General features: G+C 42.8%; 1 protein-coding gene across 3 annotated transcripts in view; it reads left to right on the top strand.

The window, feature by feature from the left end:
• STON2 (stonin 2) overlaps nucleotides 1-25,646 on the top strand; it is a 79,484-nt gene that overhangs the window by 11,978 nt on the left and 41,860 nt on the right. For all 3 annotated transcript variants that reach the window (XM_075425864.1, XM_075425866.1, XM_075425865.1), the window contains exons 2-4: nucleotides 6,228-6,434; nucleotides 6,876-7,130; nucleotides 13,356-13,553. In XM_075425864.1, coding sequence (XP_075281979.1) covers nucleotides 6,347-6,434; nucleotides 6,876-7,130; nucleotides 13,356-13,553 — 541 coding nt within the window. In that variant the 5' untranslated portion in view covers nucleotides 6,228-6,346. The remainder of the gene's footprint in view (nucleotides 1-6,227; nucleotides 6,435-6,875; nucleotides 7,131-13,355; nucleotides 13,554-25,646) is intronic.

The following is a 25,646-nucleotide window of genomic DNA, read 5'->3' as shown; positions in this document are numbered from 1 at the left end:
GGAATAGAGGAAGAAGTTGTACAATTTGCCCAGAGAAGCTGTGGATGCCCCCTCCCTGGAAGTGTTCAAGGCCAGGTTGGATGGAGCTTTGAGCAGCCTGGTCTAGTGGAAGGTGTCCCTGCCCACGGCAGGGGAGTTGGAAATAGATGATCTGAAAGGTCCCTTCCAACCCAAACCATTCTATGATTCTAATTTTCCTCCAGTATCAGGTTTTGGATCCCTCTAAATAGTATCTTGTCTGACTGGCTCTTGTTATGAGGCATCCAGAACCCATGAAGTATTCCTAAGGCATGACCTTGGCAGAAGGAGAGAGACCATTGCCTTCTGAACTGCCTAGAGATCCTGGTATTGCCTGCAGGAGAGCATGTTAGGTGTTTTGGCTTGCTCTCCCTCTCTGGAAAACAGGAGAGCTTCTGTGGCAGGTAAATTGTGGCGTAGAGGAGACAGCAACTGTTGACCTCTCAGTTACTGGCCTTAATGCACCCATTTCTGAGGGAGATGCTTATGACTTTCTTACTCTCTCCTCTCACTGTCAGGAAATGTGAGCTTCCAGCAAAGCTGAGACATACTTGTGGGACATGGTTTTATGTATGATGGTTGGGTTTAGTGGCCTAAAGAAAACAAGGGCATTCCAGGTCACCTCAGCTTTAATGCTGCTTCTGCCACTGACTTGCGGTGTGGATTTAGACAGATCACTTCATATCTATTGGAATAATTTGGTATGGCTATTAATTAGTGTGGCTGCACTGGGTCCTGTGCTCAGGGAGACCCCGACTGCATTTCTGTCATCCAAAGTGCCAGATGGCTCTAGTCATCTTCAGTGCCACACTCTGCCTCACTCCATCTCTGTCTAAAATTGCGAGGGCACGTAGTAATGACCTACCTTGTAAGGGCACAAAGTGGGTTTCACCAGGCTCTGGGGACAGAGCACTATCAAGGCTCTTGTTACCATTCACTTAGGTGTAATTTGTAATGGGCAAAGCCATCCCTGCTTCCAGAGAGGCTGCAGGAGTTTCACAAGGGACGTCTGTTTGGTTCCCTTTGAGCCCTGGTTCTTCCTTACGTATTGAGAGCTTGCATGTGAGTGTTACGTGCACCAGGTAGCAGCTGAGTGGCTTAAGCTACATCTGAAGTCACGGAGCTTCATGCAATAGCACATATGAATTGGAGTAAGTAAAACCTGTGTGAGTTATAAAACCTGGTGCTACTAGAGATTTTCTTGGGGCAATTTATAAGCTGGGGGAGCTGTATACTTGGAGAAAATAGGATTGTCATTATTAAAAATGCAATAATCAAATAACCAAATATGAGTTCATTCCTGTCATCATCTAGGTCATTCATAGTGTAATCTTACCTCAGGCATCTAGGCAGAGACTGGTGCAATGATGTTTTCAGTAATAATAATAAAATCCAAATCCAGTTCTTTTATTTCATTGGGTTTCTTAAGTTTTGGGGTTTTTTTCCTGTTGTTTATCACTGGGTTTTGTTTTTGCCGTGGCACCCTGAAGCACTTGGGACATTCGTTTGATTCTTGAGAGCAGATTTCCAGTTTGGAGTTTGTTTATTATTCAGGTCATGGTGTGCTGATGGTCAGTGATTGTTACAGGCCAAGTTGAGAGGAAGAGCCATGAGCTCTCTCTCACCTGGAAATTTGCCCAAGGCAGCAATCATTCCTCAGTTCAAGCTACTAGAATTGTTTCGTCTGTGCAGGTTTGCCAACACACGTGGTTAAGATAAAATTACATATTTCTCCTTGAGACTTCCCTGGTGTTAGTGAAACTTGATTGTTACAGCAAAAGCCATGGTCAGAGTCTTTCTTTTTTTATAGTCCCTTTGGCTTAGTTTCTTTTTCTGCTGCGAGGAACTGAACGGCTTGTCTAGTTGTTTTGCCTTGCATGGTCTCCTGTGATAACCAAATGCGAAGTGCAGTAGCCAATTGATGTTTAGCTCCCTGGGGTTGTAAGGGAACATATAAGCAAGAAAAACAGAATCACTGTGTGGAGTACGGAATTTTTTCAGTGGTGCTGCCATGTAAGGCAATATACTTGGAGAGTCTATAAATTTAGCACAAACTTGCTATTGATGCTACATTTGCACAACAAAGCCTGGATTTAATCATCACAATTTTTCTTCTCATTTTTTCCACCTTCTGTTTTTCCATGTAACTGTAGTCTAGTGACCCTGGGTAGTGGTGATAAAGCCTACTGCAGCATGCGTTATATGTATGTAACTTGAAGCAATTAGAGAAATGACCCGTAGTTCTTAAAATGATGAACTGTGCTAAGCTGTTTCTTTTGAGCAGAGTTGAAATGTACTGAGAAACAATGTTTGAGTTTGCTGTCCAAACAGATGAGTAATTAAATACTTTGAATGGTATGTTTACAGGAACACCATTCCATTACAGATACTTCTAAATTGTGGCAGTAGTGCTATGAATCATTACTACTATTAGTGTTTGCACTCATGTAGTGTGTAAATGTCCCACCTAAAGTGAGGGTTTATTGCACAAGGTGCTGGGTGTGAGACTTCTGGCACAAGATAATTATGTCACTTGCTCAAATATATAATTCTGTCTTAGCAAAATAAAGGGAGGAAGATGATGATCATCTTTTTATCCGCTACTGGAGCGGAGTTGTACAGAAGGGCAGATGGGTAAGCATGTCAGGAGAAGAAATGGCTCTAAACTGAATTTACATAGATTTTGAAATGAGAGCAGGTTTCTAGTTATCAAAGCAGTGTTGTCATTTTGAAAAGAACCTTCATCAGTTCTAAAAACAGATTATGTAATGTGGTTGATCAAAACATTAGGAGGACTAAACAGGCAAGGAGTTTTGTTCTAGCTGTGCGGTCTCTGCCCTTTCTGAGAAATGGAGTTAGTTGTCACCCACTTGTCACTCGGATTTACGTGTCCCACTGTGAAACTGTAATATAGAAAAGGAAAACCTGAAGCAGAAATTCCAACTTCTTTGAGTTTGGCTGCCTCCTGGTCAAATCACTGCACTGGAATTAATGGTAAGGATCATTGGGGTCAGCATGTATAACATCTGCTATACCTTGTATTTACTGTGTGATAGTAACAAATATTCTCTTGATTTACAATTTTTTTACCAAAGATCTGATAAATTAGTTCACTTCTTTTTTAACCAGTTTGGCACCAAAAGCTTAATGCACATAATAACACAAATCCAGAAGTAACAAATGCTAAACTGATACAAATCCCATTCAGCTAGAGAGGTGTAATGCTGGCCTGGCCTGGGAATGTCTTGTTCCAAGAACTGCGTTTCCATCTTCTTTTGCTTGGGCTGTACAACATAAACGTCTGCTTTAACTGTAGCTCATTTGAACACAGAGGATCCATTTGTTCGGTTAGTCCTTGTAGGCTCCGAAATCCATTTCTCTAGGAACAGCCATGGGTGTCTGAGAAGTCTGAAGGACAGGGAGGAAAAACTCCAAAATTTGCCTGCAGCTTTAAAATAGTGGGTGCTGATTGCTTTGCTATGGAGAGGATTCAAGTTTATCCACAGTATCAAATGGTTCCCCTGGAGACGTGTACCTCTGTAGTAGTTCTGCAAATTGCAGCATCATTGTGTTAACTGAATGCACAGTGGCATTGGTATTGTGTTGGCTGGGGCTCCTTGGTTCGCAGTGGGGTTGGCTTAGGTTGCTTTCTAAGGAGGATTTTGGAAAGCGAAGAGAGGTGAAAAATAACTTGGGGATGAAGTTGTATCTTTTCCACACAGTCTGCACAGGAGTTAGCTGTACATGATTCATAAATCTGTACAGGCACTTAGGTCATGGGGTGGGATTGATGCTTTCTTACGAAAGTGGAGAGAATGCAAAATTCTGTCTTTTTTTTTTTTCATCCTAACGTATGCATCCTCAGAGTGCCTCTGTTCTGAGGATCTTTGACATTAGGATCTACTCAGGCTGACTTTCCTCTCTTTCAGGCTGCATCTCTAAAAGTTGTAATAACCCTGATAAGTCAACACAATCTCCTTTGTTTACCAAACTGGGAAGTCTGTAGAAAACTGCAGCTGTGGGGAAGTTGTATAGCTGGAGTGTGTGCTTCATGCTGCACTGCATGGTACTCTGATGCTTTTCTGGGCTGGGTGGATTTAGAAAAGTATGCTTGTTAAGGGACAGTAGGGTAAAAGAGCAAATCCATCCTAAAATAATGGTATAATTCTCCCACATATCTGCACAGCTGAAACAGTCCGTTTTCTTCCCTTCTTTCAAGGCTTTTTTCCCCTTGACATTTAAAAAAACAAAAACAAAAACCTCTACTGGAGTCTCTGTGCATTAAGGGCAAGATAAACTGTTTTCTTTTTTCATTTCCTGTCATTTCATGCTTCCGTCAGGACTTTTCCAGGAGAAAGGAGAGGTCGGTATTCAGTTGTTTGGGAAGACTTGGTTACAGATATTTAAACAAGCCCAAAACAAACAGCTTAACTGGTCACACGGGGAAAGCGAGATACCAAGGTCATCCTCTCCTTCCCTCATATGGCATCCAAGTGACCCTAAACATCTGATGATTCTTTTTCTCTTAGCTTGCCTCTGTGTAGCTTTGGAGTTTCTGTTAGTAGCACCCGAAATGGATGATGTGTGAGGCAGGTGAAGGAGTCTGCCCGTGCCGCGTGAAGGCAGACGTCCTGCCATGGGAGTGGAGGAGACGGGGTCCGGGCTGGTGTGCAGCCACTCCTCCAGCACTGGGGAGCTGGTTGTGTCGCAGGAGAGGGGTGGGCAGGGTGGCTGGCTGTGGGGTGGCCGTGGGCTCTGGAAAGTCTACAGGGAGGGGATCAGTCTTCTGGCACATTGCACTTAACCATCAGGATTGTTTCCAGGAATCCTTTTTTGTGTTCAGCTCTGCTTGAAAAGATTCATCTTCACACAGCAAACACGGACCCATGAATTCTCTCTGGGGGTTAGGCTGGTTTGTGACTTCCAGACTTTCAAAGTTTTCAGCTCTTTCACGCAGCTCTTACTTGCTGACCTGCCTTCAGCAGACTAATAACTTTGTGGCCCTGAAGAGAATAATCATACTGGAAGCCATGTAATGATCTGCTTCCGGCAGAAAATGCTGAAAGAGTGAACTCGTTTACGTGCCGGTCTGCTCTTTGGACCTGAATGTTGTTAATGTAGGGTGAAGAGAAGTCTCAGTGAAGTATCTGTTCTTGTACACCAACATGAAGCTTCACCCCAAAAAACCCTTTAAGTGGGTGAGAAACAGCAGGCCAAGAGATGCTGCTTAAAGCTCTTTGGACTAGCCAAGTCTAAGTTTTAGTATTTTCAAGTACTTGAATACCATGGCAACAAGAGCTTCAATGCTTGAGATAATTGGGAACAGAATTCACACGCTTCTCTAGGGAGGGGCAATAGTCCTCTGAGAGTTTTGAAGTGGTCTGCGAATCCGAGGAGGTCATGGGTGCTTCTCAGAGACAATTTCTCTCCCCAGACCTGACCTTCCCAGTTGCTAGCCAACAACCGGACCACTTTGCATTGCCCCGTTCCCTCTAACAGATTCCCAGATCTGTGTGGGGTACATGCTATTGGAGTGCATCCTGATTAAAGTGTCCATGTCTGTGAAAACATTTGCTAGGCTACAGCAAAATCATGCTTAACTCCAGACAAGATCTAAGATGTTGGCTTTAAAAATTAAAACACGAAGTTCCAGTCAAGCAGCAGAGTTGGAAGTGCAGCTAGCTGAGAGGGCATCTCTTCATACCCAGACCGTGATGAGTACCATGGGCAACCCATCTGGATCCCAGAACCAGCTACATAAATGTTACTGGTAATGAGACGTGTGGCCTATTGCTTGCTCTTGAGAGGAATCAGACATTGTAAGTAGCAGGATGAGCAAGGACATGCTGACATCTTGGAATAGGGAGTAAGTTACATTATAACCAAAATTTGCTAAACCTGGGAGAATCTCCTCATTGCCTGCCTTGCTGGGGTTATGAGCGTCATGGCTCCCTGAGTAAGGAATAAGACAATGGTTTTGGTGATTGACTGTTTTAACATGAGGATGTTTGAAGACCCTCAGATCAAAGGGTTGCTCATGTGTAGCCCTCCTCTAGACACAGATGACGTTCCTGTCTCAAAGGTGGCAGTACTTTGACAGTATTGTGCCTGTGGTTCATAAATTGTTTTAACATTCTGTGTTATTAAAATAGTGGCACTCATTTCTCATTTAGTTTTCTAAAAGATGTAACTTGTTCCTTTCTTAACAGCACTTAAAAGCAGGTGCAACGGAGCTGTTTCCTTCTATTGGCTCATCTTCACCGTAACTCTCTCCCATTCTGCTTCTTCCTTATAATCCTCAAGTGAAGATGAGTAGCCTACTGCGAATATGACATCTCTGACTAGTGTCATTGCCTCCCACCAGTCTGAGTGGGTGTCCTTCACCGATGAGCTGCTCCTCCCTGTTAAACCACGAGGTAAGCTATCACTGGTTTTCTTTGAACCTTGTGAGGCTTGCTTTGTTTGAATCGGACCAACTACTACCATATATTTAGCATCACAGAGCTTGCCTTCTAAGCAGTGTGTGCGGAGGTTGAATTATCTCCTGCTAACCCTAAGTAACAGGAGAATTTGGGCCAAAAATGTAAATTACTCTTAACGTGGGATTTCTTTAGCATACCTCTGTTACAGGGTTTGGATCTCTCCTTTGAGATTTAAGGCAGTATCCAACTGACAATGGAGGAACTCTCACCTATTATAATCAAGTGTAAAACTATGCTCAGTGTTAGTCTAAAAACTACATTAGGTGAAGGAAAATTTTCTACCTGTATTTAATGGCAATTTTTAGATTTCAGTAAAAAACGATTTATTGGTAAGTCGTGAGTCCTACTAATCTTTCTATTTTGTCTCTGTTTTAGGTAGCACAGAGGAGCCTCTGGAGAAATGTTTTTCTTCCTCAGACACCTCATCAGAAGAGAACCACAATGCAGATGGAGAATTTCAAGACCTTTCCCACACAGAGCTGGAAGATGCAGCTGACCAACCCAGGGTGAATTCTACTGTGCTTGGGAACCATGTGTGTCCCAGCGCTGATCTGTCGTCATCGATCAGTGCTTGGGTTCAGTTTGAAGATCCACCATGGACCAGTGCTCCGTCAACCCATCACCAAGCAGGTGAGGCAAATGCACGAAAGGGTCCATTTCAGTAACAGAACAGAATACAGTGAGACCCTGCACGATTTTTTCCTTGCTCTTTAATTTCTCAAAGATTGAACTAGTTTGTACTGTATTTTAACACAATTAAAGTTATCAGAGTTTTAAGAAGGGCTCATAATTTTGTTCTTGGTTGAACTAGCAGTATTTTCTTTTGTAAAGAAAATGAAAGGTTTCTGTGATTTATTCCACCTATGTATTGACCCTGGGAACTGCCAAAATGCATTCATGGGGAAACAGCGTGGTAGTGTTTTCACTAGTGACATTTCTTACACGCAGGTATGAACAGCCATCTAATAAGTCTGAGCTATGTCTGCCTCTGTAATCTGTAACTGGAAGAATGGGGATTGCTGTCCTTTGTGGTCATAGTCTTTATCTGCTCATAGTCCACATATGGTTTTTGCGAGAAGGTTAGTAAGACCAACAGCTAGTGTGCCGGTGCCCATCAGTACTTTCTACTCTCTTTTGATGCTGTGATTTAGCAGCTGGAGAATTACAAAGACAACCAAAGCTGACCCTAATTCCAGGACTTCGGGTGCTTTTCAAGTGTAAAATTTCTTTCTGACATACTTTAAATGTGCATGCAAACCCTCTGGCTTGCCTCCTCAGCTGATGCAAGCTGGTATGGTTATATGAGCGCTTGTAGCTTTTCTGTACGAACAGAATTCTGTCCCTTCTCCCAGGAGGCTGTGGAGTAATTGCTCAAGAAAATGTTAGTTTTCTTTTTCATCTTTAAATTGATGTTCTCTCTTAATAATTCCACTTAGTTACTGCTAATCATTAAAGCAGCTTAAAGCATTATAGCTTTACTCTGCTCACTGAGTCCATCAAATACTCCCTGTGACATGAATAATACTTCTGTCAGAAAACTTGGATTGGCAACTTTTGGTTGGGTTTTGGGTAAAACCCAACAGATTTCCGTCTATTCTTTTTATGAGTGCTACAGAGTAGTCCTTTTGAGACAGTGGTTAGAGCTTTGTGCAGGAAAAGTGGGTGAAACTTCAAGCAAAAAGAAGTTTCTCTTAAGCTCTGCTTAAGACCTTGTCTTTATTTTATTCATTGGTTATTCTTCTTAGTTGTAAATAATTTCTGATCCTGGCAATGAGGAGAGAAGGAAGAGCACTCGTAACTGTAAATCTGTAAAACTGAGGTGCTCTCCCTCTCTATTATTTAATTTGATGGTTAGGCAACCCTTACTCATACAGCCACATACTTTTTCAAACAGAGCTGTTGGTTGCTCTGACACCGTATTTGCTTCCCAATGTTGTGATGTCCTTGTTGACTGGAAGACTCAAAGTGCACCTTCTTATTAAAAGGAAAAAAAATTCTTTGCTCAGCCTAAATAAAGCTAGCCATAACAAAGAGACTTCCATAAAAATAATTTCATGGTGTATTAGTTGATTTCCCACCCTTAAAAGGGTGTGGCCCTGTCTTAAGGTGTGTGTTTAGCAAAAGCAGTGCCTCTTGGTTTGTGTTTTCAGTCACAGAGGACACTAGGTTGTAGGCAGAGGTCCAGGATATGCAGAAGAGGTGATCAGAGAAGACTTTCCAAAAGCATTGTGGTTTTGAAGGCAGCACCCATTTGTGCCCCTGTAAAGGCTTGTCCCAAGTGATCCATGCCACTGGGCGGGTATTTACGCACTACCTTTTAGCATCTGAAATTCCTGGAGGAGGATGGTTCCCCTGACAGTCAGATCAGGATGTACTCTATGTAATACTTGCATGAGACGCTGTTATTCTTTTAACTATACAGGAACCCTAAGGAGGTAATGTGGGTATTTTAAGATCCTTATTTACGAGGTAGTCCCACTGCTATCTATTCTGGAGCCTGTGTTATAAATGGCCAGACCAGTGCAGCTGGTCTTTTAAGGGAAGATTGTGGGACAGAGGAGATGACAGCTCTTTGTCGCTGGCCCTCTAATCTGAGGGGCGTTTGACAGCAAGAGGTAGGATAAACTTCAGCCTTGTTGTTTTCAATTAATCTGCAGGTCACGTCTTTTTTCTGTGGGCGGCAGCAAAGCTGGAGACTTTGTGTTATAACCACGATATGCTGACACGCTCGTTGGAAAGCCCGTGGTGACAGCAATTATTCATTTCCAGTAGTAAACAGCCCACATAAGAACAATAGCGAATAGCCAGGTGGGGGGGGAGAGTGTAAAGGCCAAGTGTGGACAGACAGATCGGTGTGAGGAGGATGGAGATGTTTGAAATTGGTTTCCCGTGCAGGCAGCTGTGAAGAGCAACATCCTGAAGGCTCAGCACCCCTGGCCACGTTCCTGTCAGGGCTCTAGCGCTGTTAGGAAATCGTCTTGTCTGTCTGTCCGTGCTGAAGCAGCTGCACAGCTGACACGGTAATTACTCAGGCTGAGGGCCAGGCTGCATGGAAACACATTTTGAAAAGGGCTTGCAAAGTGGTGTTTCCAGAGCGCTGTGAGAGCGGAGAGGATGGGCCCTAGGAGAGAGAGATGCTGTCTCACTCGGACCTTAGGGCTACAGTGTTTTTGCACAGGTTACTCCAAAAGCAAATCTTTGTCCCAGTGTGCTCACAGCGTAAAAAACAAAGTACTTTAAAGATAACTGCCAAGTAGTGGTTATCTTATAGGAAACAAGTTTAAAAGAAAACCGAGGCTAATGCTGGACCCTTGTAGTCCTGGGAAAAGTGAAAACATTTATTGGAGGAGCAGAAATTGGGGGGACTGACAGCAAGAAACAAGGCTGAAAACACAGGCAAAGAATTTGGAAGGTGAGAAGAAAGGTCAAAGTCTGAAGTGTCGAAATGAAAAGTGCCCATTGTGACCCTCATAGTGGAAATTGTCTTTATTAGGACATTCTTGTAAACTCTTCATTCTACCAGGTTCAGGCAGAGTAAATGCTAGGCAAAATCTTTCTTTCAAAAGATTTCTGCTTTTAAGGTTTATGCATAGATAACTGGCAGCTGCCAAATCATGTGGATTTCTTCCTGGGAAGCAGTAACTCTTGAGCAAGGCCACGGAAATATTCAGTCACAGAAATAATGCATTGTAATTCACTCTTCCCCATTTTCTTTTTGCTGGGAAAAAAGTTTGATTTTTCTCATAGTTACTATCAGGCTAGTCAAACTTGGCAAACTGATACTGCAGAAGTGAAAAATAAGAATTTTATACTCACCCAAATGTTCCCATCACAAATGTTACATAATCTGTAAATGATCAGAGCCAGCCGGTGACAGAACGTTTGTGTTTGTCACACAGTGGGCCTCCAGCTCGCAATCTCGTATTCTATTGGTGTTAGCTGCGCTCTTGAATTCAATGAGGTATTCAGTAAAGCACCAAAATTAGAGCAAAGCGAGATCTGTTACATCATCTGTTCCACACAGACACAAGCATGCACACACACACTCTGCTTCTTCCCGAGAGCTTCTGTCTAGTAGTAAATGGCTCCAGTAGCTTAGACTCCTGCTGCTGTGTCCCTTGAGAGGCTATGCCACAGTAAGGCAAATCTCAGTTTAACCATTTTGTGCTGTTCTGTCTGAAGTACGTGCACCATGAGATCAGCAGCTGAAAACTAGACCAACTGTGATGCTGTACTAAAACCAGAAAAATCTGAGGTCATGTGTAACAGCAAAGGAAATGATGGTAACAAGGTTGATTGTTATACAGTCTAGGGATCAAGGAACAGCTCCTCAAAACATCAGGAAGGAATGAATGCTTAACGGTAAATCTACATATGAAAAGCCAATCCATTTTATTAGGAACAAACATGTCAAGAAAAGTAAAATGCATGTGGAAGGAAACATTGTTCAGTTTGGGAAACAAGGAGTTGATTTTCAGTGTCCCACGCATGCTACAGGGTTTGCATGTTAGGGACAATTCTGGCACTGGTCTTTCATCATGAACAGATTTCTGAGAAATTCCTGCAGCTGAAAGGCTGTGGCTCTGCATATATTGACATTAGAGACTAAATTCCGAATTTCTAGGAAAAAATCCTACCTCATTTAGGAATTTGGTTTCAGCACTTCCAGGAATCTGGAAAGCAGCAGGAGCATCTGAAGAGGGACCTCAACATGTGTGGTGTTTGCTTTTGCTTGTCTTGCTTTTTGAGATCAATTGGCTCAGCTCAGGGAAAAATGCACTTTTATTAGTTCCAAGGGTTAGTTTTGGGGAACTTAGAACAGTCATAGGTGAAAGATGACTGTAGTAAGGTTTTAAAGAACATCTGTTTCAGAAAAAGCTCTCTATGGTTACAGTTTTTGGGAGTACAAGTCTTTCTTTAGAAAAAACAAATAATTATATTCTTCCAAAGTGGCACAACTTATCTGGAATAAAATTAATTTGCCTTTATATAGAAGTATTTTGCAACGCTGTTCCGATCAGTCTCCCTCTTAGACAAAAATTGGTTTTGGAAAGCATGAAAGAAGTTGACAGTATATGAGTTATTAAATCTTATGTGTTTCTAAATTAGCTTATGTTTTTCATATTGATGTGACTGGCTTTAAACAAAAATAAAGAAACACTTCAAATCTAAGATCTCTTTTATAAAATAATTCCACAACTTCTAGAATTCCAGATATAAAACACACTTAAAAACCCTGGCTCTTGCTACTGGATCAGGTATGGAGCTCTGCTTTTCAGCCTGTCCTCTCTGGTGAAATAAAGCACTCCTGTCTGTCAAAGCAATTTCAGATGAAGTTTTAAGGGTGGCTTTTCAGATGCCTCATGCCATGTTTCACAAAAAGGGTGGAGTGAGGGACTGACAGATTATAATCATACACTTGTCATCTTTTCTCTGGAGGCATTGAGCACAACACAGTGCAGAATTTACTGGAGGGAGAAGTGAGGAGTTTTGGCCACGTCACTCTGGCACAGCAACTGTCAACGTGTGCCATAAGGAGACAGATCTCCTGACTGTCAGTTCCTCGTCCTTAGGGATGACTATTCAGAAGCAGCTCAGTACATAGACTTACCAGTGTACAAATATAAATATATTAGTGCCTGCTTACCTGAGGGTGGAGCTATATAAAATAAATCTACGCTTCTCAACTGGCAAAGCAGGGAGCACTGTTTGGATATCCCCTCTGTGCACACAGCACGGTTTCCATAATGAGGTGGGGTCCCATCACACCGTTTGGATGGAGTAGAGAGAGATTCAAGTCCTTTTTAACATTAATTTGCAGTTTTCTTCCAAAGTATCTGTCAGCCTAAGAAGGGTTGTTTATGTATTACATGCTGAGAAGAGAATCTCTGTGTCAGTAGTTGTTCTGTAACTGCAAGATTTGGGGTGCATGGAGATCTTTGTTGGCTTAAAAGATAAGTATAGGGGTACCAACTTTAAAAAATACAGTTAATATGCTGATATTAAATTAGAATTAGTCTCTACCAGTACACCTGTCCTTAGTTCAGGAAGATTTTTTTACCACTTTGTTTTTTTTTTTTAATTTAGTTTCCTTGCTAGAGTCACCCATTGTTCCTAACATTTGAGTGATATTGTGGGCAAAGACTATACAATACAAATTCGTAGCAGTGGATGTGTAAGATTGTTTGCTTAACTCTGGCATAGGTTAGGCAGGACTTAACTGTTTGACATGCTAGTCTGGCAAGTAAGTAGAAACGGACTTTTAGCCTACACTGAGCAGAAATGTTATGCAGTTTATTCAGGTTGGGGCACTCCATCCTGCATGTTCAGAAGCAAAAGCCATCTCTACTGCACATCAATAGGTCAATTTCAGTTTGTTATTATACTCCTCCCATGTGGAGCATTCCTGAGATGACGCCTGCATTTGAGTGGGTGTCACAGATAGGGAGTGCTTAATTAAATCTAATAAAACCACTTTAGAAAAATCCGTGGTACTATAAAAACTCCGCTGTGTTGCACAACACAAATATTCGGATCTTGTCAGCGGCAGCAGAGACATGGCATCTTCCTGTTCTGAGAAGTCGCAGCTTCTGCAACACTTGAACAACAGGGAAGCATACAGCTGCCAGCAGTACGGGATCTAAGGCAGGCGACTGAGTAGTGCTGGAGGGTGACAGCCCAGGCACTAATAAAGTTGCTGCGTGTTTGATACAAAATAACTGTGTTGCTGTGGATGTTGGAATTTATATTTACAGAGTCTCAGTACCCTGGCACAGTGTGTCTTTGGAATAGTTGTGATCTGCTGGAAGACTGTCCGGTAAGTCTAGCTGGTACCTGTTTGTTTTCTGCATGCAGTGTCTCCATCGAAAGCACCCAGCTGGACTTCCCCCTCCTCCAACTCTTCTGAGAGGCAAGCCCGTGCCTCAGAGAGCAGCTGGACAACCAACTCGGAGGACACCAGCAGCCCAAGCATTGCTCCCTCCTACACAGATCTGCAGTCAATTAATACTGAGGACTTGACCAGTGGTGGAACATCTGCAGCAGATTCAGCTGGTAAGAGGGAGGCCTTCAAGCTTCCATCTTGATCTTTTTATGCTACTCACTGCTCAGAATCGAGCTACGGGGAACAGATCCAAAGCAGAACAAACTCAGGGACTAGGCTGACTAATGCTTTGTTATAGTCCAATTCCCAAAAAATCACACCTGGATTTGACACACCCCTGATACATGCAGGGTCCCAAAGCAAGAGCCAAATGCAGCTATGTACCTGTTGGTGCAGTTGTCCGAGTGAAATGTTGGAGCATTGCTGGTTTTCACATACCGCATCAGCTTAAGCTGACCTAGGAGCTAGTTCTCAGTATATTGTGGGAGAAGCTGGCCGCCCTTCCTGAACTCCCGTCCAGAAATGTTCTGGACTTGCCATTGTATTCAGGTGAGGCAGGTCCAGCTCTGCGTGCCCCTCTCTGTTTTAGTGAGTACCAAGACAGATCCAGGCTGCTGGATGCATTCTGTGCGCTGTGCTTTGCACTCTTGCTGTACAGTAACGCAGAGAGAGTGCAGGAGGTGAGAGGCTGGTTCAGTAGAAGATTTTGATCATTTAAGAATCCTTTAACTCACCTTGTAGGGATCTATTCAGATGGCGTCCTGGCTGTGGAAAAATGTGCTGCGTGGCGTTGTAGCTCGTTGCTCCTCAGTTGTGCTCTAGATAATCTCTGAAGCAGGAGACATAAAGCAGAGTGGTGTCACCCGTGTCGTGCAGAGTTGGGATAACAAGAACTCCCGAATGACAAAGCAGACTGTCACAGAGCAGAAAAAGAGCTAGCATGTCAGGACACAAAAAAAAATAGACAGCTCCAGGAGGAAGCACCTGCAGTGTGTTGAAAGCTGTTCCCCCCAAGCTGAGGAAGGTCAATAGCTACCCAGTTTGGTGATGAAAATTGATTCACTGGTGTCATGATAGCTCAGACACGTGAGGTATTTAATGTGTTTTCTCTCAGGTGGTGAGTGTAACAATATGTGTGAAATAAGATCTGTTTTGCGAGAATGGACTTCCTAAGCCTCACTGAGGTCGTACGTCCCTTCCATAAGAAACATATACATACATCACCTGAAAAGAGTATTGTTTGATGGTTCGGGGAAACCGAGTTGGACATCAAGACAGGTTCATAAACAGCAGCATGGTAGGAACTGGCTGGGTGCTGAAGACAAAGGGTTTGTGGAGAAGCAGTGTTTATTTTGGATAAGTAGACACCGACCTTTCTTCAAGTAATGCAGTTACCACAAGTCTGTCTGACCATTGTTATTTGAGAATACTCTGCTTGTCTGTACTTGTGAGTTGGGAAACCACTAGCTGAAAAGTAGAATAAGCAAGCTGGCATCATGTGCCAGCTGTTTGGATGCCAGCATGGGCATCAGTTCTGTTCTGAAGAGCTCATGTCCATTAGGGTGAAGTGTAAGAGTGTTTGTCTAAAGTATGTGCTCGATATTGCTGGTTTGTTGGTTTGGTACAGGTTGCCAAAGGGTGGCTGTTGTCACTGGGACTGTCTCCATGTGAGCAAGGGAAATGAGGGGTGCCCAGTTTGTATGTAACTTTGCATCATGTAGAGAAATGAAAGGCAAAAGTGCTGCTGTATATCACTGGCATGCGTCTGGAATTATTTGATATATATGGCCAAAAGAGAAGCTGATACTTCAGTACAAGTTTTGTATGCAACCTTCTTACTCTTCTTTCTTTCCCAGTCAGTCACAAAAGGACGTATTTATTAGCAAAACAGGTACAAGAAAAAAAAATCATTCCAATCACCTATAAATTTTTAAAAGTAAAAAAGTAGGTAGCTATAGGCAAGACTGTATCATTAGGTAAAACATAAGATACAAGACCTTAGTGGTACTGGAACTTGAAGTAAGAAATACACTGAGTCTTCCTACCACCAGGTATGAAGTTTGCAAAAGGGCAGCATGGACAAAGAGCGTCTGTCTGTTGCTGTTCACAGGATGGCTCACAGCCCATGCCCTGAGGTGCCTGCTGGCATCAGGCAAGGTTTGGGGATATGAGGGAGTTGAGGACCTGGTGGCCATGGAACTGTTGTGCAGTTCTAGCTGCTTTTCTCTTGTTCACTCCGCCTTCATCCCACCCTCAGAGTGCATAAGTGGACAAAAGTGCATGGTCGCTTTCTTCTTTCCTTCCTCTCTGCTCCTCTCCAGAATTTCAGTTATTCAAACCTAACTTGATTCAAGCATTTGATTTGCATTTTTCTTCTCGAAAGACTGGCTGCCTCAGTCTGTAGTGGAGTTTGAAGGCTCCATCGAGGCACATAACATTTTCTTTTCCCCGTGAAGAAGAGAGGAGTTGTCGTGCTCTGTGTGGTGACGAAGTCACGCTGACTGTTAGCCAGTATGTTGACTCCAAGGTCAAGCTTGATGGAGGGGAAAAAAATAAATTTGTTTCACCACTAAAAAGCCCAGCGAAAATAAGAAATCAATTTTTGATCTTCCTGGTGATGGTGAAGAATCAGGTCTATAGGATTAGCTTGGGTTTAATATTGGTTTGAGTGAGAAAAACCTATTCATGAGAAAAGCGTGAAAAATTCTACTCAGCAGTCAGACACTGAGTAAAATATGTGTTTTAGCCATGGTGAATTTTTATTGCCTGAACAACATAGAAGAGAATCCAAGATGCTCTATTCTGCAATTTTACCACTTTAATTAATCCCGCATGCAGAATGCTTAAGCATCAACTGCCTGTCAAAGTTCCAGTCACAGGGTTTCCTGTGGACACAGGTGAAAGCCTGAGGCAGGTCTGGCTGCAGGCATGCACAGAGCCATGTCCCATCAGTGAGAAGATGCATCCTGGTGTCCAGGGCTGGTGGGCTTCAAGCAGTAAAATTGGCTGGGAATCAACTTTCTCACAGCTGACACAAGATTTGAGCGTAAAACAATTCTGTGGGCTTCAGCTTTATCTAGCACATGTGTTTGTGTAAGATAGAACCTAGGAAGATATCCGAGGAAGATGGTAGAGACCTGAATGATCCCAGCCTGAGAATTTACCCTCGCTGTGTGGGGGGGCTGCAGAAAGCCTCCTGACTGATGGCGCTGGGATAAGCTCAGTGATGTCCTGTAAAGGCAGCAGAGTTCACAGCGGTGAATGTAAATATTGCACGAGCAGAGTTAAAAGAGATTGGCCCTTCAATCAGAGTGCAGCTAGGAGATGCTCCACATTATTGCCTGTGCTGGTTTGAATCCTGGCACCAAGAAGCCTTTATATTGTCTTCACCTTTGTCAGCGTGGGAGGCTATGTTAGCCCGCAGCAGCTAGCCAGTAAATTAGGGTCAAGTGATAGCAGACTGCCCACTTAATGTGGGCATGTTTATATGGCTATAACAACAAGTACTTTACAACAGCTGGGGTTTCACAGTGTGTGAAGCTAGTTTTGGTGCTGGTGAAGTGGCCCGTTGCCTCAGACCTTCCTACCATGCATCGCTGTGTTGCTCAGCTTCGATCAATGACCGTGGAAAGAAGCGGGAACTTTCGGCATTTGTGCTGTACTCTGCAACATAAGTAACACAGGACATCTCTGTTACTGATACAATACGAGTATTTATTCATGCTGAAGCAGATGCCTGTCTCGGCCTTCAAAAAAGGCCAAATATCCACATGTCAGAGGAGCAAGGGAGAGGCTGCCTTGTAGCTGTGATTATAGGTCTGGAAGCACTGGGGTCTGTTCTGAGGTTGTGCAAAAATACCTTACAGCTTGATTTGGATTTCTGCTTTTCACCATTCTTTAAAATAATTTATATAAGTTATGTTAATTATATACATTTTATTTATATAAATTAAAATTAAATATTGACTTGTATACAAAATAAAAATAATTACATACGATCAATACATATAAAATACATACTATATAGTTGCATAGATTGTAAACTACATATTCTATTATAAATTTAATAGAATATGTGGTAACATCTATCTATGTTCTCTAATAATGCTCTGTGTGTGTGTATATATATATATAAAAAGCTGATTAGCCTTGTAGACAGAAGTTCCTTGATAGCTATTTTACGTTGTTGCTAGTTCTGTTGTTGTTTCTGTTGTGATTTGTATCTTAGGAGAGCTGCAGCTACGCCATGTTTGATGTTGACAGTTTGATTTGCTGACCAATTGTTCTGTTTGGCATTCTCCTGAAGCGCTGGGACTACTGGGATACTGAGGAAATCGCTATGTTGTTATTTTCTGAGAACATCTGCATGTTTGGAGATAGAAGGTTGCGTGTGTGACCCCTCTACTGCTCAAAATCCAGAAAGTTAATAAGTAGCACGAGGAATTAATTCTGAGAATGTTATTATTTTGAAAGTAAATTGCATGGTTTCAGGGGGTTCTGCTGCTTCTATTTTAAAACTTGGAGATGACAGTTCTGACAGAATGAGCTCCAGCTATTTCTTGAAGGTAATGGAGCACAAGTACTAACTTCTCAAACCTTTTCCCGACACTTCTCTGCAGGAGTTCTTTTACAAATATTTTTTCTGTAACTGTAGCCAGCTAGATACCGAGTCCTGATATGATGATTGCAAGAATGATGTTCTGTAGGTTTTAAGCGAACAACTTTGAACAGATTGTACAGCTGTACACTGTGTTTGCACTGAATGCTGGAAACAGGCTATAAGCTCTGAAGATACTCCATGTTAATTATCAGAGCAAGGGGGAAAATAGCATATGCTGATAGTTACCACCTTCTATCCCAAACTGCACTTCAATTATGCTGTGTAACTATTAACCAGCTTGTTCTGCTGTCCCAGTCCCAGACACATGAAAAAAACTGTGTGTGAGAGCCTGCCAAAGCCAGCTGGAGAAATTGCAGACAGGAACATCGAACTCTTGCTTCCAGGAGGCAGGGACTCCAGAATACCACAAGCAAATAGCACCTAAAATGTGTTCTTGCACAACTCCAGCCTGTAAGGGTTAAATTCAGAACCAGAGGCAGAGTTGGTTTTTTTTATTTCTTCTGCATGTCTGATACCAGCCAGGAATTCAGGAGTTTTATATCCTAGTTGTTGTCTCATATTTTTCTCAAGGCATTTCTAGCTTTTTTAAGAGTAATGTGTTGGTGGGGCAGAACCGTGAAGTTAGATCTAGATAATTCATAGTGGTAGAAAAGTTTTGGTCCCAGATCGGACCTGTCTACTGGAAATCGGCTTCTTTTCAAAGCTTCGTGGTCTCTTGAAGGAATCCACAGTATCCCAGTGGTCTCTGCGGTGGTGTTTGTCAGTGGCAGAGCCTGCAGCTCGGTTTTGCAGGCTGGACCTAGGTGAAGTAGAAATGGTCTTTGCCTTGTAGTCTGACAGTCTCACTCTCTGAAGCAGCTAAAGATTGCAGGAATAAACAGTGGACCAGAGTCGTCACTGTCTCAGTCCCTCCTTATGGCAGGAAGGAAAGGCAGAGAAAATCTGTTGGGAGGAAGGGGGAGATATTAGAATGAGGAAAGAATAACAATAAGCAAAAGTTTATTTCTATCCAGTAGAGAGAGTTACAGAATAAGTTTGACCTGCAGTCAACTGATTCATAGACTTTCAGGTCAGAAGGGAGGACTATGATATCATTATTATCATCTAATCTGGCCTCCTGCATGTCTCGGGCCAGAGAACCTCACCCAGTCATTTCTGCACCAAACCCATAACTTCAGTTTGAGATATAGCATACCCTGAGCAAATATCTCCATAGTATTTTTCTGATTAACATCAACTGCAGCAAAGTTTGCCCCTGTTCAGCCATCTCCAACCCTTTTAAAACTTCAGTTTTAAAAATGACTGTCCTGGTGGCAATACTTAAAGCAGAATTGAGATGTCGCTGAGCTCGGCACTGCCAGCTCTTGTGTCCTCAGCTGGGGCTAAATGTAGTCTCCTAACCTCAAAAGTTTCGATATCTGCCTCATCTGTGCCCCAGAAAACAACACTAGTTAGTTACTTTCTCTGTTACTCTGCCTCCCAAAGGAGAGTGGCTAAAGCTGTTGTAGGACTATCAGATTCTTGCTTTTTCCTCAGGAACGATGAGGCATTTCAGGGTGCAGGAGGAGGGGATATAAGCATTGCTCTCACAGCAAGAAAGAAGTTAGAAGAAATCTCCAAAGGGCCTGCTCCTACTAATTCCTACTAGGTTGACTCTTATCCTGCTTACTCCTGTGAAATGATCAGGCCTTACTTGCTCCTCCGCGTTCTGAGAACACCATGTCTAAGACAGGGAGGAGGCAAAGTGGGAAAGGAGAAAGTGGTAACGTGAAAAAACTGAATCTGATTTTCATTATTGCTTAGAAATGTTTTAATTAAAAACATTTATATTTAAAATATATATTTTTTTAAAAAAGTTTGCTGTTTAATGGAGTGTTTTCTTGCCTGTGTGCTAGCATAGAATGAGTTTTGATCTCATCCATGTCACTGGCCCTGTGCTGCAAACAGCTGAAGGAGCATCTCTTCGTTCAGTGCTGAGTTTAGTCCTCATGGCTATTCTGAAGTGCAGGCTACAGTAACTGTGGATTTCTAGCAGGGTTATGCTTTGTTATTTTCTTATAAAAGAGCTAAGTGCTGAGTCTACGTTGTATTCTTGATGAATTTCACTCTTTCCACACCTATTCACTGATGGTTTTGTATAGTCAGATCAGCTGAAAGGAAAGCGGACAGAGTTCCAGCTCCCATCATGGGACTGACCTGCTGATCTCCCTTTACACAGGCAATATTCCAAGAGAATAGATGTGGGTAGGTGCTTTGTAGTTTATCTCATGCCAGTGAGACAGACTAGGTGGTACGAAGCCCTCTGTTTGTGTTTGTAAGGCTGTGATTCCTCAGCCATGGTGTTTACATTGGCTCCAGTTGCTCTCTAATGGAGTGCAGAAAGCCACATGTCTCTGTGATAAGCCAGAGGAGTTCAGTAGGAGATTTTGCAGCTGGGCAGGGCATTTCAGTTTGAAGCTTAATTGGAGATGGAATACTGAAGCGCAGTGACTGTTTGTGATTGCTGAGTTGAAAGAAGAAAGGCTAGGTTGGTCTGGAGCAATTCTGTAGGATGCTAAATAGCTTCTGAACTTAAAGCCTCCGAGAGGGAAAAACATTAAGGCATCTTCCCACATCCAGCTCTTTGGAAAAGGACAACAACATCAGTGGCAACCTTCAGCGGCGTGATCTCTCCTTCTGTCACTGACAGGAGGCGAAAGTGGCACAATGGCGATGTGGCAGTGGTGCGGCAGTGCCCCAGCTTCGTGCTGCGCGGTGGCGGGGCTGGCTGCATGCTGGGGAACCCCATTCTGCAGCTCTCCGACAGCAGCGGGGTTCACCACGTGGAGAAATTACCCACCCAAGAACTTGCATTTTCCACAGTTAGTTCTGGCAAAGAAGTAAGCAGGGTTTCAGCGGTAGTACTAATTAACAGGACCTATTGATCATTTCTATGTGCACTTAATTAGAAATCCCGGTTCTGCATGGAATTTCCTGTCTGAATGCGAAGGGGCTGAGTGGAAGTGGCAGTGTGAAACAGCGGGTGAAGAGGCTGGCAGGAGCAGACAGCAAGTAAGAATGAGAAATTTCATGATGCCCAAATGCATGGGTTTGCTTGTTCCTCCCGTACTGTGGTATCATCTGAAACATTAGAAAAGCTCGGGGGATCACTGGACTGTGCAGCCCAGGAGTGAGAGAAGTGCTGATGAACGCCTTTAGGGGATTGGTTGTAGAGTCACCTTCTCAAAGAACGGCGTGGGATAAAACGGGAAGCAGGTTTGTTTAAGAACAAGAAGAATGTAGGCATCATTTAAGCGAAACCTCTAGCTTCTGTGGTGACAATTTATTCTTTTGTGTGCACTTAGAAACTTTTTGTGATTATTTTTTATGCCCATTTTTATTGGAACTTCTGCCTCCTTTATTCTTTTGTTTGGCCCCAATGTTATGGAAAATGTAAGGAAAAGATGTTACACTTTCTGCTCTTTCAAGACAGACATGAAAAGAGTTGTATGAGAGTACTGTAGGGAGGTTGCTGATGTATGTATGCCTTTACTTCAACACGTCCATTTTCTAGCTGATCTACCCTTGGTCAAACCAAATAATGCTGGAACACAGATAGGACATGAATTTTGCGTAATGACATTGTTCATCAGTTGTTAGAAGCAATTTGGTCTTAATTGTCCTTATGTTTGACAGACGATACCAGAATCCTCTGCCTAATCTTAAAACAGATACAGACTGATATTTGCATTGTGACTGTGCTCATTAACGTGAGAGGAAGAGCAGACTTCATGCTACTTGCTTCATTCTGATCTTGGTTACCAAGAGTGGTCCTGGATTTTTTGATATGGATGCCAGCCCAATTTACTTGTCGTAAACTTCCTAATGATAGTGCACTAAATCTCATGGAAACTGATTTGAGCTAATCACGATTTGATTTTTGTAAAAACTCTGTCAAGTGCTCAGTACCTATCGTGAAGGAGAGCAGGGCTGGGTTTGGCACCTAAAACTGCTTGCAAAATACTCAGGTCCCAGCTGTTCCTGTTACGGTGCAGCAAGATTTTCAAATAGCTGCAGCTCTGTGTACTCCTCTCCAGATCCAGCCATTTAGTTTAGTGCCTAGAAGGAGAGTAGAGATCCTTTCAATATATGTGCTGTAGCTCTATGTCTTCGTGCACAGTACAGGCTTTGTAGAAATTATGCCATTTAATTGCAGGCTTTAGTCACCAATTTATTGAAGCTGGTGTATTTTTACCTGTAGACATTTCAGAGAGCTTTAAACATGATTCACTTAATATCATAGGAATGTAAGCTATTTCCTTGGTGTAGATGTATTCATGACCATTTCCTATGTGCGTGCTTGTGTGACAGTATTGTCTTTCAAATAGCTTTTTGCCCTCTCTTCTGTAAGCCCTTTAATATATTTATACAGTGTAATTATATCTCTCTCTGTTTTCATTTGCTAAACTGAATGAGACAAGGTCTTTAGTATTCTGGTTCTCCATTCTCCTCCTCATCCTAGCAAGCTTGTGTTCCCGTTTAATCTTTCTTGGATGTGGTGACCAACATTGTGCACAGACTGAGGTCTCACCCATAGCCTGATATCAGGATCTTACTGGTTCCCCATCTTGTGGAATTCTCTCCTTGATACATCCCAGGTTCTTATTTCCTTTTGTGGTAATGCATCAGGCAGGTTCCCTTTCATTATATTCAGATTGACTGTCTATATCCTAGATCACTTCCTGTCGTACATAATTGATGAGTTCCTTCATTATAGCAAATGTTTTTGTCTTTAAAGGCCTGATTGTGAACTTTGTATTGTTTATTACATTTCATGTCATTTCTGTTACCTCAGTCCTCAAGACGACCCACTCCTTTCAGTATGATATTCAGAGCTTCTTTTATATATCCAGTTTCTCCTTATTGTGTGCATTCAGCAAATACTATTAGCCTGTTCATTTCTGTGCCATGATCATTATTTTAAAATATGGATAAACATAGTCTTAATCATGTCGTCTTAGTCAAGAAATTCTAATTGTAGCTGCTCTAACCTAGTATTTCTCTTAAAACTCAGTGGCTGTCTTCCCTTTAGCTTGGTTTTTACTTCTGTCCTAATACTGTTATCGGTCACTATTTTAACTCCTTCCTAGGTGGCACCACAGTAAATGGTTTTTCTAATACAGACATCTGGTTTTTTATGTAGAAAATCAGTTGTCAAGGAAATCTGTTAGGTTTGGCTGGAACAAACTACCTCTTTTAAAGCTAGCTTCCATCCCCTTTTTTTATCTTCTGTTTTTCCTTTTTCCTTCCAAAGTCTTGCATACTATTGCGGTCAGACTTTCAGCTTGTATTTTCTGAAGTCATGTTTACCCCTTATAAATAGAGTTACTCTATGTGCGGTTCTCCAGTCGTATGGTACCATCCCCAGCTGTACTTATGTAGTATGTCAGTTCTTTCAGAGTTTAGGAATGGAGCTTATCAGGCCTCCTGATCTGAGCACAGTAACTTCTCCAAAATCTTTTCTTACCTCATTAATGTTACTTTCCATTTCTACTCCCTTCTGTAGGTTATCTAGCCTGTCTACTGTGCGTTTGCCACTATGTTCTGCATCTTCATTCTTATGAAAGAGCCGTGGCAAAGTATTCATTAGCTTTGGCACAATGTCTAAACGTGTTAATGTTTAATTATCACCACAGCCCCACTTCCTTGCTCTTTATATATGCATATGTGTAGTTTGCTTTAGCTCCAGTATGTAACATTACTGCCAAAGATTATTTCTGAGAAAGGTGGGGCCCACTGAGACCCAGCTTTGCAGGTTGACTAGTTCTATGTTGGCTTTATTGAGCTTTTATCTTCAGTAAGAGTTGTAGCTGTAGGAGAGAATTAAACAGTGAGACTGACAAAATGAGTCATCTCTGTAAGAAACAAAAATATCCCTCATTTTGGTGTCTTAAACATTAGACCAGGGATGAAGCTAAACTAGCTTTGAAAATGAGATAATTAGGGCAGGACCCCTTTCTGTCAGGTTTACATGCTGATTAAAGCACATGTAACTTAACTAACATTTGGGAGCGAAGGAAGGAGATGCATCTTCAGCACCTGTATTAGTGCAGTGGCACGCCTGTGTTTGGTCAGATGAGGGACACGGGGAGAGGAGCTGGAGGTGGGCAGAAGTGGCCGACAGCAGGGAGAGGGCTGTGTGTGATGGGAGGCCTGGCATGCCCGGGAGCTGTTGGATGTGGTCAGGAGACCTTCACTCTTCCTCTGCTTCTCTTCCCCTCCATACCACCTTCTGCTTCACCATGCCTGAGAATCCAAGACCCCCCTCCACAGCATCCCACGCTTGGCCCCTCGTCATGGAGGCTGGGAGCAGGAGGGGAGTTGGGGCCAGGCTCTGTTTCCACTGCAGAAAGGGGAGAAGCAAGGCCGAGAAAGGCGAAGAGAAGAGCAGGAGCTGGAGGCTTTCTGGTCCGCCTCCTGTTAACGGTGTGGGAGCTGCTGCTTGCAGGAGAACCTTCCATGCCCTGGGCAGACCTGGGGCAAGGAGCGGAAGGCTGCGACAAGCGAGAATCAGCTGCTGGAGGCAGACTAAACAGTCTCTGTCTGTGGCAAGGGGCAGCCAGCAATTTGCCATGCCTGGCAGCCCGCTACCGCTGGCTGCCATTTGCTTTTCGCTGGCTTTGCGTTCAGGGACGTGAACATGCACACCGGCACTCGGAAGAGACGTCAACTCACTGAGTGTAGGCTGTGAGGCTGTGACCTCTGTGGATGCAGCTGCCTGCAGGAATCTCCTCGCTGGTTGAAATCTTGGCAAGGAGAGCTTTTGAGAAGGTAGGTCCCTGTGATAGACACCTTTTGGCTCCAGCCCTAAGGTTTGTTGGTTGTTTTCACAAACATGGTAATTACAGCGTGCACTGTTTCCTGAAACATCCTATGGCGGATTTGGAGCAATGGAATAGTTTAACATACGAGCAGCATAAACAGATAAATTAACACTTAGGTGTCTTCAATGCTCCATACCAAAAGTGAGAAGTAAAGTGTAGGACAAGAGGAGATCAGTGGTTACTAACGAAGGGTAACTCATAGTATAAAATGAACATGTTGAAGTAGGTGTTTCAGCAAGCAGCTGTTTTGATTGTCTGAAATACAAGGTAGCATGTAAACTTAGAGTTGCCCTTTTTCCCAGGTTTCAGGTTATGTTAAAATGGACCTTTAAAAGTCTTGGTTTTCTGGTGACATGAAGAGGATGGCTCTCCACAGTAACACTGATGTGCCCGGAAGAGCGGGGTAACGCTGAGTCTGTATTCAGACTGATCTGGTAGATCTGTGGGTCTTTTGAAGAGGGGGGGTATATGCCATAATGCCATTAACTGCAGTCATCTGATAGTAGTTAAAGTAATCTGTACAACTCTGTCTCTACACAAAGAATAGCTACCTAGCACAGGCAGCTGCCAAGCTTTAGGTCATTTTCCATATGTTTTTTTTAAGTATGTCCCCAATTTGAAATGAATCCTCTTTTTCTGAAAAATCTTTATGTGGTTCCTTAATGATGAGTGTGGTGCTGAGATATACATGTTCTTACAAGAAATACCTGATAAGAAGAGTGTCAATTTTGAATTAAGTGAAATAAATTCACGGTCTTGCATAAGCACCAAGAATATTC

Source organism: Opisthocomus hoazin, chromosome 7 (genome assembly GCF_030867145.1).
Source record: "Opisthocomus hoazin isolate bOpiHoa1 chromosome 7, bOpiHoa1.hap1, whole genome shotgun sequence".
NCBI classification, from domain to species: domain Eukaryota; kingdom Metazoa; phylum Chordata; class Aves; order Opisthocomiformes; family Opisthocomidae; genus Opisthocomus; species Opisthocomus hoazin.
This window is presented reverse-complemented; position numbering and strand designations above follow the sequence as displayed.